The 18,206-nt window shown below is 40.0% G+C and overlaps 1 protein-coding gene across 3 annotated transcripts in view; it reads right to left on the bottom strand.

Annotated features, from left to right (window-relative positions):
• Positions 1-18,206, bottom strand: part of LOC128732907 (alpha-mannosidase 2) — a 147,908-nt gene that overhangs the window by 4,748 nt on the left and 124,954 nt on the right. For all 3 annotated transcript variants that reach the window (XM_053826364.1, XM_053826355.1, XM_053826372.1), the window contains 2 exons: positions 2,022-2,114; positions 697-891 (listed from right to left, as the gene is read on the bottom strand). In XM_053826364.1, the coding sequence (XP_053682339.1) occupies positions 697-891; positions 2,022-2,114 (288 nt within the window). The remainder of the gene's footprint in view (positions 1-696; positions 892-2,021; positions 2,115-18,206) is intronic.

Genomic DNA, 18,206 nt, shown 5'->3' with positions numbered 1-18,206 from the left:
TCCACATTATGGCTCGTCAAAATCTGGATAGTTCTCAAGTCCTCAAGTGGTCGGTTCTGGAATATTCTGATAGCAGCTTCGGTTGGAAGCGATTCCCCTGCTCTCGGTCATGTTTTATGCTAACACTAACATGTGCACAAATGAAATAGCAAATCACAACTTCGTTTTGCTTTGTGGCATACACAAAACACAACAAAAAAGAAGAGTACATCATTTTCGTTTGAAGCCCAACATCGAGGATCCCATCAGTGTCATCTGTGTCTGACAAATAATATGAGAGAGTGTATTGATGACGTAGAGTCGGGAGGACCCTAATCCTCGAAGTAATGCGCCTCGTGCCTAAGGATGAATGTCCGACCTTCCGACAGAGCCTGCAAGGTAAATGGTACCAGGGCACCCTGTAAAGTAAATTACTTCCGCTGTTCCTAGTTGGTAAGGGCTTCTTTCTACCAGCAAATTAGCACCACTTTCATGGAAAGCTTTAGCATGAAATCAAGCAAATAAAATAACGAAACAATTGGAGGATCGAAGGAGGAGAAACCCACGAGGAAACTGGCTATGCTGGTATGATCAGTCAACTCCTAGTTGTTGATTCTAACTGTGTCAACGGTGCAAGACTAAGCCCAATTTGTACCACAAACCAAAGAAAGCTATTCCATAGTAAAAAAAATTCTTATACAAGTTTGTAAATTTTACCCTTTGCTTTGTAGGATGCGCTTGGTCCCACCACATCTGCAAAAAGCTGATTTCGCTCCAAATGAATGACATGTTACTGTATTCCGGCATTTTAGTAACGGCTAGATTTAAAATTTGGCGTGTGTCCGATTGAAAGTAGTTGACAAACGTTTTCAGCCATCCCGGATCATTGTGAGAGTGTGGAACAACCACGATCTAGTTCGTAATGGAAATTCGAAAAGAAAGAACAAAATAATAGAGAAATTAATTCTTGATCCCAAGAAACATGCGTTGTATATACATTCCAGTTTTAGTCAAAAACCGTAACAATCGCCGTGCGACAATCGATTTTATTTTCGTTCTTTATGTCGGCCGGTAGTACTTAGTATACTCTTAAATGATTCTACCCGTAAATAGGTCGGCTTTAGCTAAAGCTAGGTTGAAACTACTCAAAATGCCCTTAAAGTGTACAAACTCAAATTTTGGGTAAAAAATTCAACCAATTTTGGCTACTTGCAACAGTAGAATCAATATATATAGAATGCCAGTGTCGCTGTTTTACTACAGGACTCATTGTGGTAAACATGATGCTAACAATCTGTATCAAGTCTGTGAATCGGGAACTTCATTGTAAAAGTTGCTCATTGTTATTTATCTGTTCTTTATCTGTGCGCTGGTTGGTGCTGTCATCAGTGCGCTCATCGCTGTGTTTTCATGCCAGTGAAACGTTTTTAAACGTTCTTTTTCTTTTCGTCCGGATGAATTGAATCCCACAACTGCGCCCTTTTGCATCGATTTTTTCAGAAATTTGCAGCAAGCGAAGTTTCCAATTACATTTCTTGGTAGCCGTATTTGAAATTTTAAACTGGTTGTCAAAGTTTGACAATGAGATTCCCCTTTTGATGAATCTCAGGCACACACACATATGCATATATAATGTAAATACATTATCTGAACATGTGTGATGTTTACCACGCGCACTGCAGCGACACTGGCATTCTATATATATTGATAATACTCTTGCTACCGATAATTGAATTATTCTCTGTGGCAAATAACGCACTTTCAAGTTTCTACTACCAATTGTTTGATTGAAAAACTACTCAAAATCTGAGTTTGTACACTTTAGGGATCTTTTGAGTAGTAACAACCTAGCTTTAGCTCAATCCGACCTATTTACATGTAGAATCATTTAAGAGTGTAGAGTATTAATGCGCGATTACAGCACAATGCTTGAGGCGTATTTGTAACATACAGGACGAGAACAGAATAAATTGTCCCATTTTGATTTTTGCGATTTTCAAGTAAAACAGTAATATTTAATAAATAAATATTTCTACAATTACCCTTAGGGGAGGCCTCTGCGGATCCTTTTGCTGTTTTTCATAGCGGCTTTCAAAATCTTTATCCCAGTATTCCTTGGTTTTCATCCATTCCGGCTGTATATACAGAATAATAAAAAAAGAACAAAAAAAAAGTTTGCATAAATAACATGATATAAACAGTTGGTTAAATATAACGACTTAGAAATAGGGCTACCGCGTTGATTCAAATTAAAAACTGGACAATTTTTTTCCTGATAACGGGCAAGATCTATTTTTATGCTGATATATAATAAAAAACTGTAATAATATTATCTTCGACATAGAGACCCCTGCATTTAACCTTTTTACCATCTGGTACAAAAATAGTTACCATCTCTGATATTCTGATATTTTCCTTACTAGCACACCAGGATTCCTGCCTTCAAAGCGATTCCTTTACCGAGTTATACGTATCCCGGGAGTCAAACTGTTGATTCTTATACAAGAATCCAGATTAAGCAAGGCATTCTGAACGAATCTTCTACAGAATTTCTCCACACGACTCCGATGCGAGATACTCAAGAGACTCTGTACGTACGTTTCTGTTCGTTATTCATATTTTGCAAACTATTAATAAATAAAATTACGTCAACTTTTCTCGTCTTTTTACCTTTGTTATACTATATAACAAAGGTTTAGAAATTGGTTGAAAAACGCAAAATAGAACCAAGGCCGGAGGGCCAAGTGTCATATACCAATCGATAGGGTTCGACGAATTGAGCAATATCTGTAGGTGTGTATGTGTATGTATGTGTGTGCAGCTCACTTTCAACCGCCTGTTTCTCGGAGATGGCTAAACTGATTTATCCGCTATTACTTGTGTATGAAAGATATTTATGCCTAGTATATCACTATTGAGTTGTTTCGTGGTACAACTTTTCGTTTAAAAGTTATGAGCAAAAATGTGAAAACCACGTGACACGGGTTTCTCCGGTACTACACAACAAATTTCAATAATCTTAGTACCAAACGAAAGCTCTTGCTATCACTAAACTTTTTACCAAGTTCCATTAGAAACAAATAAGCAGTTTAAGAGTTAGCCTAAAAAACCTTTTCTGACACTAGGCTCAAATGATCGCCTGTCTCTCAGAGATGGTCAAACCGATTTATGCGCTATTAGTTTCATTTGAAAGGTAATATAGCCAGATAGATCGCTATTGGATTGTTTCTTGATTGGACGTTTAGTTTGAAAGTTATGAGCAATCGTGTACTACATATCAAAATCAATAATAATTTATGATAATTTTAATCATGATAAATTATCTAGCTTCAATTATTTTAATATCAAAAGACAGGTTTTAACACTGCGAAGATATCTGCAAAATTTCATAAAAATTGGTCTTACCGGTCAAAAGATATTTAAAAATAATTGATCAAATTTATTCAAGAAAACTTTACTGATATGAATCGGTGGGGCCTACACCATTACTGTACCCGTAAATCTGCCTAAAAGGGCGGACGAATTTTAGATTTTAAAATGCGTACAAAAAACCCGAATTAATCCACCTTGTGGTGAAAGGAACCTTTGTTATACGGTCGTTTACGTTGCGTAGTACGTTTGCTTACATAAATTGAAATTGAATAAATTTACAAAATTTGAACAAAATAGGAGCACTTATAAATTTTGATAGATCCTTTTTTCATGAAATTACTGAGTAAGTATAAGTAAGTTGTTACTAATTTGAGTAAGTGCAAGTAAAAGTAAATTGTAAGAGGAAATATTATTCTTTAACATATACTTTGCATAGTAAAGGTCTAGTTTATAGGTTTTTGAACTATGCATGTTTTCCTGTAATGCCATTTTATTTGATTCAATAAAGATTCCGCTTCGATCGCAGTGCTGCGATCCAAGCTGGACCTCCATACCGCAGTATCGATGATGGCACACTATCCAGCAGTCTCCGCTTGCTGCAACTCGGCCCGGAACAATTCGGCATGATTCTGGCTATCGCATTGATAGCCTTCGCCGCCTTCTCGCAAGCATAGTCGACGTGGCAGTTGAAGTTCAACCGGTCGTATAGCATTATTCCCAGATGCTTGACCGCGCGCGATGAAGTAATAATGTGCTCTCCGACGGTGACGACTGCATGTTGTACGGATTTACAGTTGCTAACCAGCAGAACCTCCGTTTTATGGTGGGCGATTTGTAGCTTTGCACCATGCATCCAGTTTTCGATACTTCTAATCGCCTCTGTCACCAGCATTTCTACCTCCTACAGTGACTCGCCTGTCGCCGATAGCACGATGCCATCGGCAAAGCCGACGATCACCGCGCCTCAAGGCAGCTTCAGAGACAGTACACCGTTGTACATCCCGTTCCAGAGCGTTGGGCCATGGATGGAGCCTTGCGGGACTCCAGACGTAATGTTCATCGTCTTGCGCCCGTCTTGTAAACAAGCGTCCGATTCCTGAAGTAACTCCTCAGTATTCTGCATAGATATCCCGGGACATGCATTCTATGCAGCGACTCGGCAATGGCCTCCCTACTGACCCTGTTAAAGGCGTTTTTTACGTCGATCGTTACAACGGCGCAAAAACGATCTCCCCTTCGCCTCTGTTTGGACGACTTCTTGGCTCGTTCGATCACTGTCCGAATTGCATCCACCGTGGACTTCCCTTTCCGGAACCCAAACTGCATGTTTGACAGACCGCGTTCACCTGCTGTATACCTCGTAAGCCTATTTAGGATTATCCTCTCCAGGAGTTTTCCGCATTTATCCAGTAGACATATCGGCCTGTATGACGCTTGATCCCCCGCAGGCTTTCCTGGCTTCGGCAACAGCACTAGCTTCTGGATCTTCCATCGGTCCGGGAAACTACCATCTTCTAAGCATCTCTGCAGCACGATCCTGAACAAATCCGGGAATGTTTGTTTTGCTGCTTTAAGAGCCACGTTAGGAATCCCATCAGGACCAGGGGCCTTCTTCTCATCAATTTTTATTAACCCTCGGTTACTCACGCTGTTGTCTCTGTATGGTGTCTGTATGCAGCAAAACTATCAATAAACGTAAAATGTTTTAAATGTATCCGTCTGTCGATAGTCGAGTAATTCGGGATCAAAATCAGGGTATTTTTTATAATCAAAGTTTTACAGTTCCTAAACAAGCAAACATAGAGGTATACGACATTCAGCAAAGTTGTGTATTTTTACTATTTGTACAACATGAAAAAGTCATACAATTACAATTACAAAACGATCTAAAATGGAAAAACTGATTTTACAAGTTCTTATAAAATAAATAAGATTTATCAATCTTCACTGCAGAGATAGAAGGTTAGTGTCTTCAGCAAAATTTCTTGTAATAATATGCCCCTAAACTTTGCAGAACACATCAATGTGTTATATTGAAACTGAAGAAAAATAATTATTTAATTTCACTTTTGGGGAGATTAATCAAAATTTAAATTCCACCAGATGATAGAGTTTTCAATTTCAAGAAACTCTTCCAAAGGTTCGATAAACCTAAAACCAAGTTTTCCCAGTCAAAACTCCAGTGCACACGTTTTTTTTTGGTTTTGGGCTATTATCCGCGCGAGTAACCGTGTTACAAAGGTTGGCGCGAGTGTTCAAGGCTTAATATCTTTTGACCGGCAAAACCAATTCTTCTGAAATTTTGCAGATATATTTGCAGCATTAAAACCCCTAATTCCATGCGAAACTAATTTAAACTTGTCTAAGATGAAATCGTTATAAATTATTTTAAATTTTAGTGTGTTGTATATAATTGCTCATAACTTTTGAATTAAACGTCCAATCAAAAAACAAATCACTAGTGATCTAACTGGCTATATTACCTTTCAAATGAGACTAATAGCGCATAAATCGGTTAAGCCATCTCTGAGAAACAGGCGATCATTTGTACCTAGTCAAACAGGTTTTTAAAGGCTAACTTTTAAACTGTCTGTTTTCAATAAAACTTAGTAAGAAGTTTAGTAATAGCAAAAGCTTTCGTTTGGTACTAAGACCGTTAAAATTGGTTGCGTTGTTCCGGAGAAACACACGTGACGTGGTTTTCACATTTTTGCTTATAACTTTTAAACGAATCGTCGGACCGCAAAGCAATTTAATAGTGATATACTGGGCAATAATACCTTTCAAACAAAAGTAAAGGCGGTCAAATCGGTTCAGCCACCTTCGTGAACAGGCGATAGAAAATGAGCTGCACACACACATGCACACATACACACACAGATATTGCTCAGTTCGTCTAGCTCTATCGATTGGTATATGTGACTCGGCCCTCCGGGTCTCGGATCAAACTTTCTTGTTTTTCGACCAATACCTAAACCTTTGTTATATATTATAACAAAGGTAAAAATATATAGTGTATTCACAAAAATTGTAGAACACACTGAAATGAGCAACTTTGCTGAGTATAGTAACTATCTATCTTGCCCATGGTTTTATAGTTGGAGTAAAACTAAAATGACCAAAATATACTTTTTCGGTCCGACGCATTCTTAACTATATAATATACACAACCAATACTGACCTTAAATGGAAGACAGTCACATCTGCAAAAACGTGCAACTACGAAAAACGCTGTTGAAGCCACGACAATTTTTCTTTAATAATGAATCGATCTTGGAAACAAATCGTCCAGATCGTCATAAAATCACTTGAATGTACATAACAGAATACTTTTACAAGCAATTTGTTCACAAGTGACATAAAATTTGTTCCCAAACTTAGAAAAACTGCCGAAGTTACTGATATGCGTTTATTTGTGCTTGAATAAGAAAGAATAAACGCATAACAGTCACAGTCACACCATGCCTTGATCCTTGCGTTGTCGGTGACTCGGCAGTACTTTCAAGACCACGTGTCGTTGTTGGTTTGATAATTTACGTGCTCGTTCAATTCAATTGTTCAAAATGTCCTTTTTGACTCAAATCTCTTCCTGGCCTTTTCTCCTTTTTATTGTAATTTGTTATCTTGAGTTTACAGTGAGTTTGAGTGAGGTCCCATAACGTGTTCGATGCCAATGAGATGCGGCCAATGACGTCTTGAACACTTTATACGACTACCAATAGTCTAGATTTGCAAATCCGTGTATTTATAAGTGTCACATGATGGGTTTGTTGTGATTCAAGGTGCTTCTATATTCAAGTCCCATGTATTCCGGAACTTGTTCCCACTATAACTTCGGAATCGTACAGCCGATCCAAATTCTCCTCAATTGTGTTCTTCTAGGCCATAAAATCTTCCGTTTGGTAGTTGCTGCAGTCGAATCGGTCCAGGCATTTCAAAAAAATAGATACTTATTGATATATTTTTACTACTGTGACTGTTATGCGTTTATTTGTAATATGGGACTGACATAGTTTGATATTTTTTTCAACATCTTGAGAACAAACATAACTTTTTTGTTTGAAATATTGAAAGAACAGTTAATTTAAAGATGATTCCCAGGTTTATCTCAAAAGTGGTGAAAAGATGGGACTGTTATGCATTTATGGGCAGAATATGAAAACTACAACAGTTTGTTCGAAAATATTCGAGAAATTCGGAAAAATAGAGGTAGGGTAGATGATCCATTAGTTGCGCCACCAAGCACAATATACCCTCATTTTGCTTGTTTATTGAGGTATATGCTTCAATTAATGCTTGTGGGATATAAATTTATCAAATACAAGGTATTTGTCACAAGGCAAGACAATTGCTTTCGTTGTACGAGAAGCTTTATAAAGAAAAAATGAATTTTCCGATTCAATTATATTGTACCAACAGTTGCGCTAATGTTTCCTTAATTAAGTTTGATGTTCCTTTAATTGTGTTATTCCATATACATTGCTAGGTTGCTAAGTGAAAAAACATCGTAGCAAAACTATAGATGAGCGCCTATAGTTGTGCGCTCCAACTGCGCGTTAGATTTTGGAAAATTGGATTTTAGCAAATAATGCTTTAATTTTAAATGGTGTAGTCTAACTACCAATACTTCTAAAAACCTGTTTTATATAATGAATGTAATTGTTTTATCTAAAATGCTACGGTGACGAAAATATGCATTAGTAATGAATAGTAGCGCAACTATTGGTACTACCACAACTACTGGATCAACTACCCTACCCTCCTAATGGTCTTTATAGTTGACGTAACTCCCGGTATAATCAACCAGCATATCAACCTGCTTTTCACCGGCTTTACGCCAAGCTATGAGAATAAACGTTCAACAAACACTCTTTTTAAATAAATGAAACGTTTTCCCGATAAGAATGCGCTTTCTCAACAACGATGGTGTTGGTCGTTACGTCAACTATGAAACCATGGACAGTATCCCTCACTGGTCGCGAAATGTATAAATTTGTTTAAAGAAACCACTTTAAAACCATTTTTGCTCAAAAACTTTGCACACGATAATTCTTATCGCTTTAAAATGTTTTCCAAAGTTATTCAGTGTGTTAAAATACACTTTGAAGATTGTTTATTGCTATGATGCCTATGAGTGATAATAACTAACACAGCGTTAACAAACAATTGAATTAACGGGAAATCAGCAGTCATTAACTTTTTGTCGGAGTGCCCAATTTCGGAAGCAGTTTTTGGGCCCAAAAGCGGAGTTTTGTTTATAGAAATGTATTCACTGTAGTCTTCTTTCCAATTTAAACACAGCGACTATATTTTCATGAACGGAATTTTTGCTTCAAACAAAAAAAATGCTTTTGAAATTTGCAGAATCGATGACGACTAATTTCACCTTAAGTTCCGAGGACGTGTCGATTATTTCTAGAAGCTCTCTGGAAATAATATTTAGATTTAGAAAGAAACTATTTTAAGGGGTTATATACAGTTAGAATTTTCGAAAAATCGATTTTTTTTTTTTTTTTTTTTTTTATTTATTTATTCCCTAACATCATCGGACTACTTGGTCTACATGATAAAATCACTTTACATTAAATTACGCAAACGACACTTAAAAACTTCACAACTAATCGAAAAATCAAACAGATGATACACATTGTTAAAACAAACACACATTGCACGAATAGGTTCGTTTTGTCCATACATTGTCCGATGATAGGGCAGGCGTAGAAAATCTGTTGAACGTAGAAATCTTGATGTAGCAGTGATGCTTAATTTCGCCAAGATGTTCGGAGCATCAATTTCACCACAAAGCAGCTTCGCAATAAACATTGCTCGCAAGTCTCTTCTCCTTTTCGCCAAAGTTTCCATGTCCAGAAGCTTGCAACGGTCTTCGTATGGGGGAAGTTCGAGTGGATTGACCCACGGTAAACGCCTTAAGGCATACCGTATAAATTTTCGTTGTATGGCCTCAATTCTATTGGACCAGATTGCGGTGTAGGGGCTCCAAACTACTGCAGCTGTTTCCAGTATCGAACGCACTAACGCATAGTATAGTGCTCTCAGGCAATAAGGGTCTCGAAACTCTTTGGCAACTCGCATGATGAAGCCAAGATTACGATACGCTTTACTGATTACGTGGCTATAGTGCACCTGAAACGTTAGCTTGGCATCCAAAAAAACTCCCAGATCCTTCACAAGATACTCCCGTTGAATTGGTTGACTGTTTATCAGGTAACGATGCTCAATTGGAGATTTCCGTCTGGTGAAACTTACTACTGAACACTTTGCGACACTAATGTTAAGCCTGTTGTTGAAGCACCAACTCGAAAAAATATTAATGAGCTTTTGCAGATCTTCGCAATCAGCAGCTGAACGGATAACCTTGAATAGCTTAAGATCATCAGCGTACACAATTTTACACCCTGAAGGAAGTGCTGAACAAACATCGTTAAAGTACAACGAGAAAAGGAGCGGTCCAAGGTTGCTTCCTTGTGGGACGCCAGATGTGCTTTGAAAACTCTGAGACTCAGTATGGCCAAGCTTTACAGAAAGATGACGGTCGCACAGGAAAGATTTGAGCCAGTGAACAAACGGCTCCGATGCACCTAAGCGCTGCACTTTAGCGAGAAGTATAGAATGGTCAACGCGATCAAAAGCTGCTTTGATGTCGGTATACACTGTGTCAATTTGAGCACCATGTTCCATGTACTGGAGACAGAAAGAACAGAACTCGACAAGATTAGTGTTGATCGAACGGCCAGGGTAAAATCCATGCTGGTCTGTACTGATATAATGCGCGACACTACGCTGTAAATAATCACCGATAAGGATCTCAAATAATTTTGAGCAGGCACAGAGCGACGTGATTCCCCTGTAATTTGAAACGTCGCTTTTGTTTCCTTTCTTAAACACCGGAAAGATATACGATTTTTTCCAGCTGTCGGGAAATTTCTGCTGAACTAGTGATCGGTTGAAAATTAGTTGTAATGGTTTCGATAAAGCGGCATCGCATTCCTTTAACACAGTAGAAGGTATCCCGTCAGGACCTGGCGATGCTGATGATTTTAGCTTCTTCATGGCTGACATCACCTCGTTCACAGTAAAACTGGTAGGGCTTATATCACAAATGTTTTCAGGAACGAACTTTAAGGATTCCGAAGTCAGCTGGCTTGAAACACCGTTGACGAAGACGCTTGAGAACTGCTCAGCAAAGAGATTGCATGTAGTTTCGGGTGAACTAGACAAGGAATCTCCGAGAAACATGTGAACAGGCAAACCATTTTCATTCCGTTTTTCGTTTACGAACGACCAAAACCGCTTCGGATTCTGTCTAAGTTCGTTCTGCTTCCGTTGTACGTGACGAGAGTAGAGATAGCGGTTATAACTTCTATACCGTTTGCTGGCATTAATAAATGCACGCTTGCTAGGACTATCACGAGCTTGGTTGTACTTTCTCAATGCAGCAGCCCGCTTACGTTTCAGCGCACGAAGACGAGGACTAGACCATAGCGGTTTCAACCGTACTTTTGGTTTAGGTACGTATTGACGAAAGAGTGACAAGAGTGTTTGACTAAAAAAACGTACAGCTTCATTCACATCGCCATGCTCCAAACAGGACCAGTCAATTAGTTGCAATGACTGGGTCAGACCAGTAAAATTTGCTCTATTAAAATCGAATGCATTTTCAGCAGGTGCATTCGTGAATCTTACTACGGTAGGACATTGAAGATTGACTAGAACAGGAGGGTGAAATGGATCCACACTAACTAGGGCTTCAGGTGCTCGAAGGACTTCACATCGACTAATCGCATTATTATCAACAAAAATCAAATCCAAAGTACGGTTCAATGAGTTTGTCACAGAGTTCATTTGTTTCATATCTAGCATAGCCATTCCGTCGACGAGTGCTGAATTGGCGGGGGTGAATGTAGATTCCACAGGATCAATAAAGACATGCCCTGACTGGCTACGCTTCCACTTAAGCCCAGGTTGGTTGAAATCACCAAACAGAAGGTGAAAATCATGCGGATGTAACTTTTCGGACACAGCTAACGTAGAGTTGATCTGCTTTTCAATTTTGCTTACTGAAGTCGAGTCATCAGGGGGAAGATATACCACGCCAATGCAAATAGTACGCGATCCACTGTCAATATTCACCCAAAGCTGTTCAATACTGTTGTCCACATTAACCGAAGACGCTATAGAACTGAGACGGTTGGATACTGCTATCAGCACACCTCCTCCTCGTGTTTTTCCGGTCGTTGTTGAGTCGCGATCATTTCGGTAAACATTGAATTCATTACCGAACAGCTGCGATGAACGGAATTGATCATTCAGCCAAGTTTCGGTCAAAACCACTACATCGAGCTCCGCGTCCGATACGGAAAGGAACAGCTCGTCAACCTTCGATCGGAGTCCTCTGACGTTCTGGTAGCAGATGCTTATGCCATTGACGTTAGCAGTATTCTGAAACGTTGATGCGTTTGAGTGTGGTGCAGTATCGAATGCTTCGGCAGAACATATACTATTTAAATTACCTGACAGAACAGGGCTCTCTGTATCCAAATACTCTGTTGCTTCACGGTGAAAATTCGCTGAATCGTACACGTTGCAGTTTATCGTTGATGGCTATGCTGAATAGTCGATCCGTTGGCGTGCATGTTTTAGCCGCTTCAGATAAAGCGGGCAGTCGGTGCTCCAGGCAGAGTGACAAACATCCAGTTGAGCCTCGACAGAGGTGTTCCGTAGTTGATTTGATAATTCACAGTTAATACACTTTTCGAAATTAGACATACAATCCTTGACATCGTGGGGCTCAGCACATTTTGGGCAGCAAATCAACTTCTTGCAGGTAGCAGCTTTGTGGTTGTATTCAGAGCAGTTAAAGCAGCGATTAACATCAATCGCTTCAACGGCCTTGCACTTGTCCCAGCCGATGAAAACATATTTCAGTTTCATCAGCAAGTCAAACGAACACGCGTCAACTTCAATAACGATTGACGAGGAATTGGCTGTATCTTTTTTGTTTTTGATGGTTCGAACAATTTTTAACATTGCAGATTCAGGTATATTATTCTGTCGCCTAAGTTTGTCTATGATCTCTGTCTCACTTAGACTGACCGGAACGCCTATAATTTTCACACGCGGCCTTAATCCCCTCTGCAGCTCGATATCGTACTCTTCAGACAGTTTTTCACTTGCCACGTGTTGCATTTTCTCGGCGTCTTCGTAGGAATCACATCTAATGGCAACTTCCCCATTTTCACGCAAGCGAACGTCCCTCACAGCGAACAAAGTGGGATCCAACCTCGAACGAATGTCTTGTTTGGTCACATCAGCAGTTTGGCGCACTTTATATCATGGTCGTAGTGCACATATATTTAAGTATGCACACAGAAAATTTCTTACCAATCCGGCAAATATTAACGAAGTTATACGCATATTGGTAACGACATGTCAGAGCGATTGCAGAAGGAACACGAAACTTTGAACGCGCGTTTCTCAAAACTGTGATTTCAAAGTCAGTGAGCAAGATTTCTCGAAAACGGCTGAACCGAATCACTTCAAATTTTAACACAAGTGTTCTAAGGATATATTCTACAGATTAATTGAAGTTTTTTTTTCTCACCAATTAATATTTCTTATGTTATGGACAATTTAAGAGCAAAATTTACCAAAAATCGATTTTTCATGTTTAACAAGCTGCCATTTCGTCAAAAATGATTATATTGCTAAATTCTTCGATAAATAATATATTTTATCAATTTCTGTCGCATAGTTAATTGATTAGTTCATTAAAAAATAATATTTAACAATGCGAAGAGAATTTACCGTGTCATCTTTTAAACGAGAACAACTTTCAATGAAAAACTTCCAGAGGCAGAAAATCTTCATTCGGTCTCCACAGAGAAAGAAAGAATAATTCCTAGTGATAAATTAGAAATTTAGCGTAGGAAAACCCTTGTTCAAGAGCTTTTAATAAGTTGCTTAAATACTGACAATTATGATAAATACCTGAATAACTGAAGGTTCAGTTGATTTGGTTCCTCTGCCTGCTCGGTTTCTGAGTTTATTCCATTGACTTTTAAAATAATAAAACCTTGCAGAATTTTATTATTGAAACATCCTTGATGCCTTGAAGAATATTACAAAGTCATCACGAATAGTGCGGTTAATTTTAAAACGAATAAATTTAAATATACGAGCTCTCTCTGAAATTCTATCGATACAGTAACTCGAACAGCAGTTGTGCGATACTTGAAAGGTGTTCCAAGAGTAGTTTTAGAGTTCGTAGTTCGTAGAGATTGCAGTACAGCAATTCGACAGCAGCCAAGGCTGGTTCTAGCACTGCGACAATTTCTTATTTCTTCATGAATTCCTCATCGCTTAAGTAAAGCGCATCCTTGTTTCTCAGCAACGAAAACAGTTCTCTTCGACGACCCCATCGACACCAGTAACAGAGGAGCTCAACATGCAAGATGGCATGATCAGATCGATAGTGATTTGCGACTTCTGAGACGACTGAGAAATTGGCGACGAGTAGCCCATGGATTGGAACGAGTTGAATGGAGACGACAGCTTAAAAAGCATGAGGCACACCGGCTCTATGCTGACAGCGGTGAGGTATTTCAGGGTTTTCCCTTTGGAAGAACTACATAATTGAGTTATTATTTTTAGAACCTTCAATCATGAATTTAAGTTTCCCCGTGCTTTAAAAGTTTTTCCAGCGATTCAACCTTCTTGAGTTGTTTTTTGATCATGCAAAAAAATACCGAAAATACCGGTTTTTGGTCTTGGAAAAACCGGTAATTCGGTATTGGAAAATAGCCCGGTAATACCGGTAAAACCGGTTTCAGTAAAACCGGTATAGCATCCCTAATTCAGTCCAAAGATATCGTGCGCACCGAAAGACGCCTTAGAAGACTTTTTGGAGATTAACTATAGCAGCTATTTAAATAACCCTTTTCATAAACAAAATATGTTAAAATACGGCCAAAAGCTACTGTAAGATGTATACAAATTTTCACTTTAATCAGAAAAATTCTAGAAAAATCCGCTTTTTTAAGGTGAAATTAGCAGTCATCGATTCTGCCAATTTCGAAAGCAGTTTTTTTGGTTGAAACAAAAATTCTGCTCATGAAAATATATTCGCAGTGTTCATATTTGCAAGAAGAATGCAGTATTTACATTTTTACAAACAGAACCCCGCTTGTGGGCCCAAAAACTGCTTCCGAAATTGAGCTTTCCAACGAAAAGTCTGCTGCTGCGACTGCTAGTTTCCCATTAAGTCGATTACTACGCCCTCCCAGAACATTTGTTCTACATTTACAAGCTCGAAATTTCGCAACCAGTTGTTAGAGTACAAGAAAACTACGGAGCTACTTGTACGATCCTCGAAACCCGTTATGTTGGGTTATTCGTTGTCAATTTCTCAAGCATTTCAGCCACTCCAGCGTTGGGCCCCTGTGTTCTAGGTGTCGATGTATTGAATTTGAATAAAACCGTTTTCCTTACGTCGTATCTGGTCCACCACCGCCCACCAACTTTCGCCAGATGTACGACGGTAATCTGCCTATGCAGCGCCTGTTGTTCTCGATACGTACACATGCGCCACTCACCACTTTCAGTTTGTACTCCGCCAAATATCGTCTGTAATACCGCTCTAGTACGGTAAAGGCGCGTATGTTTTTCGTGAGTGTCGTCAAATTTATAACAACTGTAAATTGCTAAACAGTTTTATAAATTGCTTTTGTACGTTGGCGTATGCTTCTTGGTAGTAGCGTTTTGCGACGGAGAATGTAGGCTCGATTTTTTGTTTGAATGTTCCACTGGATCTCATTACTTGTGTTGTTTTCCGCAGCTACTGGCGATCTCAAATACATGAACTCATCTACCGCTTCTGGTTCGTCGCCGTTAACGGTTACTGTCCGTGAAATGGGCAAGTTCGTCTCCTTCGTACCTCTGCCATTCATGTATTTGATCTTCGACGCATCCGGTTTTAGATCAATTGTTCATTTTGCCCCCAAAACATCCATTGTTTTCTAGTGTTTATTATAAACAAACATTTGATCAAAATATCTGGAATTTTAGACACATCCGCAGGATAGTGATAAGCAAACAACACCAAATGATACCAATACTCGAAATTTAATTTGTTCCGTCATAAAAGCTTATTTACTAATAGTGGAAATTACCATCGGCGTCAGATTTCAGCAAATATTTTTTACTTTTAAGTATTTTCCACATCAGAAAGCTTATGATCACCACATATTGTCTCAAACAGCCTCATACCTCATACGAGGTGAAAATGCTGCCATGGTGCCATGGCCTAGGAGAGATGAGCGAAAACGGGGAGCTGTTTACAGAATTTTGTGGTAATAACAACATGGTCATTGGTGGATCGCTCTTCCTCCATAGACCCGTACATAAAGTCACGTGGGTTTCCCGCGACGGCCGAACCGCAAACCAAATCGACCACATCTGCATCAGCCGAAAATGGCGAAGGAGCCTTCTTGATGTACGCAATAAGCGCAGCGCTAATATCGCATCTGGCCATCATCTTGTTACGGCTGAAATAGGTTTGCACGTCGCACGGGTTCAACGACGAGAGGAGAAAGTTGGGTACCGCTACGACGTCCGCCAATTGGAGAATCCTGGGTTGAAAAGGGCCTTTGCCGAACAACTTGAATCCCGAGCCTCGGAGTCCACCTGGTGTAACCGTCGAAGAACAATGGACCGGCATCAAGAACGCCTTCATCACGACCAGTGATGAAACCCTCGGTAAAGCGCGCAGCGGGCGAAAGGGGTGGATTTCGGGTGAAACTTGGAGGAAGATCGACGAGCGAAGAGAACCGAAAACCTGCATTGAGCGAGCGCGAACCAGATCGGCTAAGACAGCTGCCCGTCAACGATACGCCGAACTTGAGAGGGCTGTTAAACGTGCTTGTAGGCGGGACAAGAGAGCCTGGACTAGCTCCCAAGCCGAAGAAGGAGAAACCGCCGCTGCCAATGGTGATATCCGTTTATTGTATGATATTTCTGGCAGCCTTAGTGCTGCCAGGATAAATACAAAGATGCCACTAAAGGACAGAGCCGGTCAGCTACTAACTGACCGTACAGAACAGCTTAAGCGATGGATTGAACATTTTGAACAACTCTTCCGAGTTTCAAATGTCAGAGACCAACAAAACCAGCAGCGTATGATGCCTCTTCCTCCATAGACCAGTTCGTCGAATTAATCGCGTCAACTCGCAGGCGCCATCGCTGGATGATATTGTAGCAGCCATCAAGAGTATGAAATCCAATAAAGCACCAGGGATAGACTGTATTTTAGCCAAAATGCTCAAAGCTGACCCATCTTTGTCAACCCAGATGATGCTTTTTATGAATATATGGGAAACCGCAACTTTTCCGGTGGACTGGATGCAGGGCATATTGGTTAAAGTCCCTAAAAAGTAGACCTAACTGAACGCGGTAACTGGCGTGGCATCACGTTGCTCTGTATTACTCTCAAAGTACTCGACGCTAGTAGATCTATGCTACTCTCCGGCGGCAGCAAGTTGGATTCCGTGCTAGCCGATCATGTGTAGATCATATCACAACGCTCCGCATTATATTGGAGCAGATCAACGAATTCCAGGACTCTTTTCTGCTGGTGTTCGTTGACTTCGAAAAAGCGTTCGACCTACTCAACCACGAACACATCTGGAGCGCACTTAGGCGCAGAGGAGTTTCTGATAATCTAGTCCATCTCATCGAGGCTCAGTACGAGGCTTGCTTGTGCAAGGTTTTTTTTATATAGTATATATCATTCTTTGAAATTATGTTCAAGTTTATACCTTAATCTGTTTAAATCTACTAAATTTCTAGTTTCACACGACGGTTTGTCCGACCCTATAAGGGTTACTGCTGGCGTGAGACTGGGCTGCATTTTATCACCGCTTCTGTATTTCATTGTTATGGATGAGATATTAGTTGAAGCAATTGACAGTAGACCAAATCGACGATTGCCTTGGAATTCTCTAACGATAGAGCAACTAAATGACCTCGACCCAGCCGACGACATTATTTTGCTCGCACAATGCCGAAACGATATGCTTCTCCGACCTCTCCGAGATGACCTCTTAAATGATACTCTTAGATGACCTCTCCGATATCTCCCAGGCAGCAGGTCTCACAGTCAATGCAGCAAAAACTAAGTCTATGGTAGTGAACACTGACAATTCCACCAACTTCAAAGAAGCGGGACAATATGTTGAGCAGCTAGACGCCTTTCAATATCTTCGTAGCCAGACAACAAAACCTGCAGGTATTCGTTAACCGGAGCCTGGTCATTCGTGCCTGGTGGCCTGACAACTGGATATCCAATGAGGAACTCCATCGTCGGTGTCATCAACGGCCGATAGCCACAGAAATTCGTGAACGTAGGTGGAAGTGGATCGGACACACCTTGAGGAATGGAGCGAACGAGGTCTGCAGAGAAGCACTCGACTGGCATCCACAAGGACAGCGTAGAAGGGGCAGATCCAGGGGCTCATGGCGATGCAGCTTAGCCAACGACATCCGGGCTGTAGACTAGAACTTGTCCTGGCGACAGGTAAAAGCCATGGCGGGTAACTGTCAGCAGTGAAGTTCTCTGATTTCATCCCTTTGTTCTGCCGGACCGGCGGATAAGGACACATAAGTAGGATATTTTTCTAATTCCCGTCGTAATAAGTAAAGCCATTCTAATTTTCATCATTTGTTGGATGGATTCAATGAATACTCCAAAAGTTCTTGTGCTGATTTGACTAAAACACACTCACCTTCCGATCCGTGAACTTTGAAATCACTGAAAAGCAACTATTAAAGCATATTATTGA

This window comes from Sabethes cyaneus, chromosome 1 (genome assembly GCF_943734655.1).
Source record: "Sabethes cyaneus chromosome 1, idSabCyanKW18_F2, whole genome shotgun sequence".
NCBI lineage: Eukaryota > Metazoa > Arthropoda > Insecta > Diptera > Culicidae > Sabethes > Sabethes cyaneus.
This window is presented reverse-complemented; position numbering and strand designations above follow the sequence as displayed.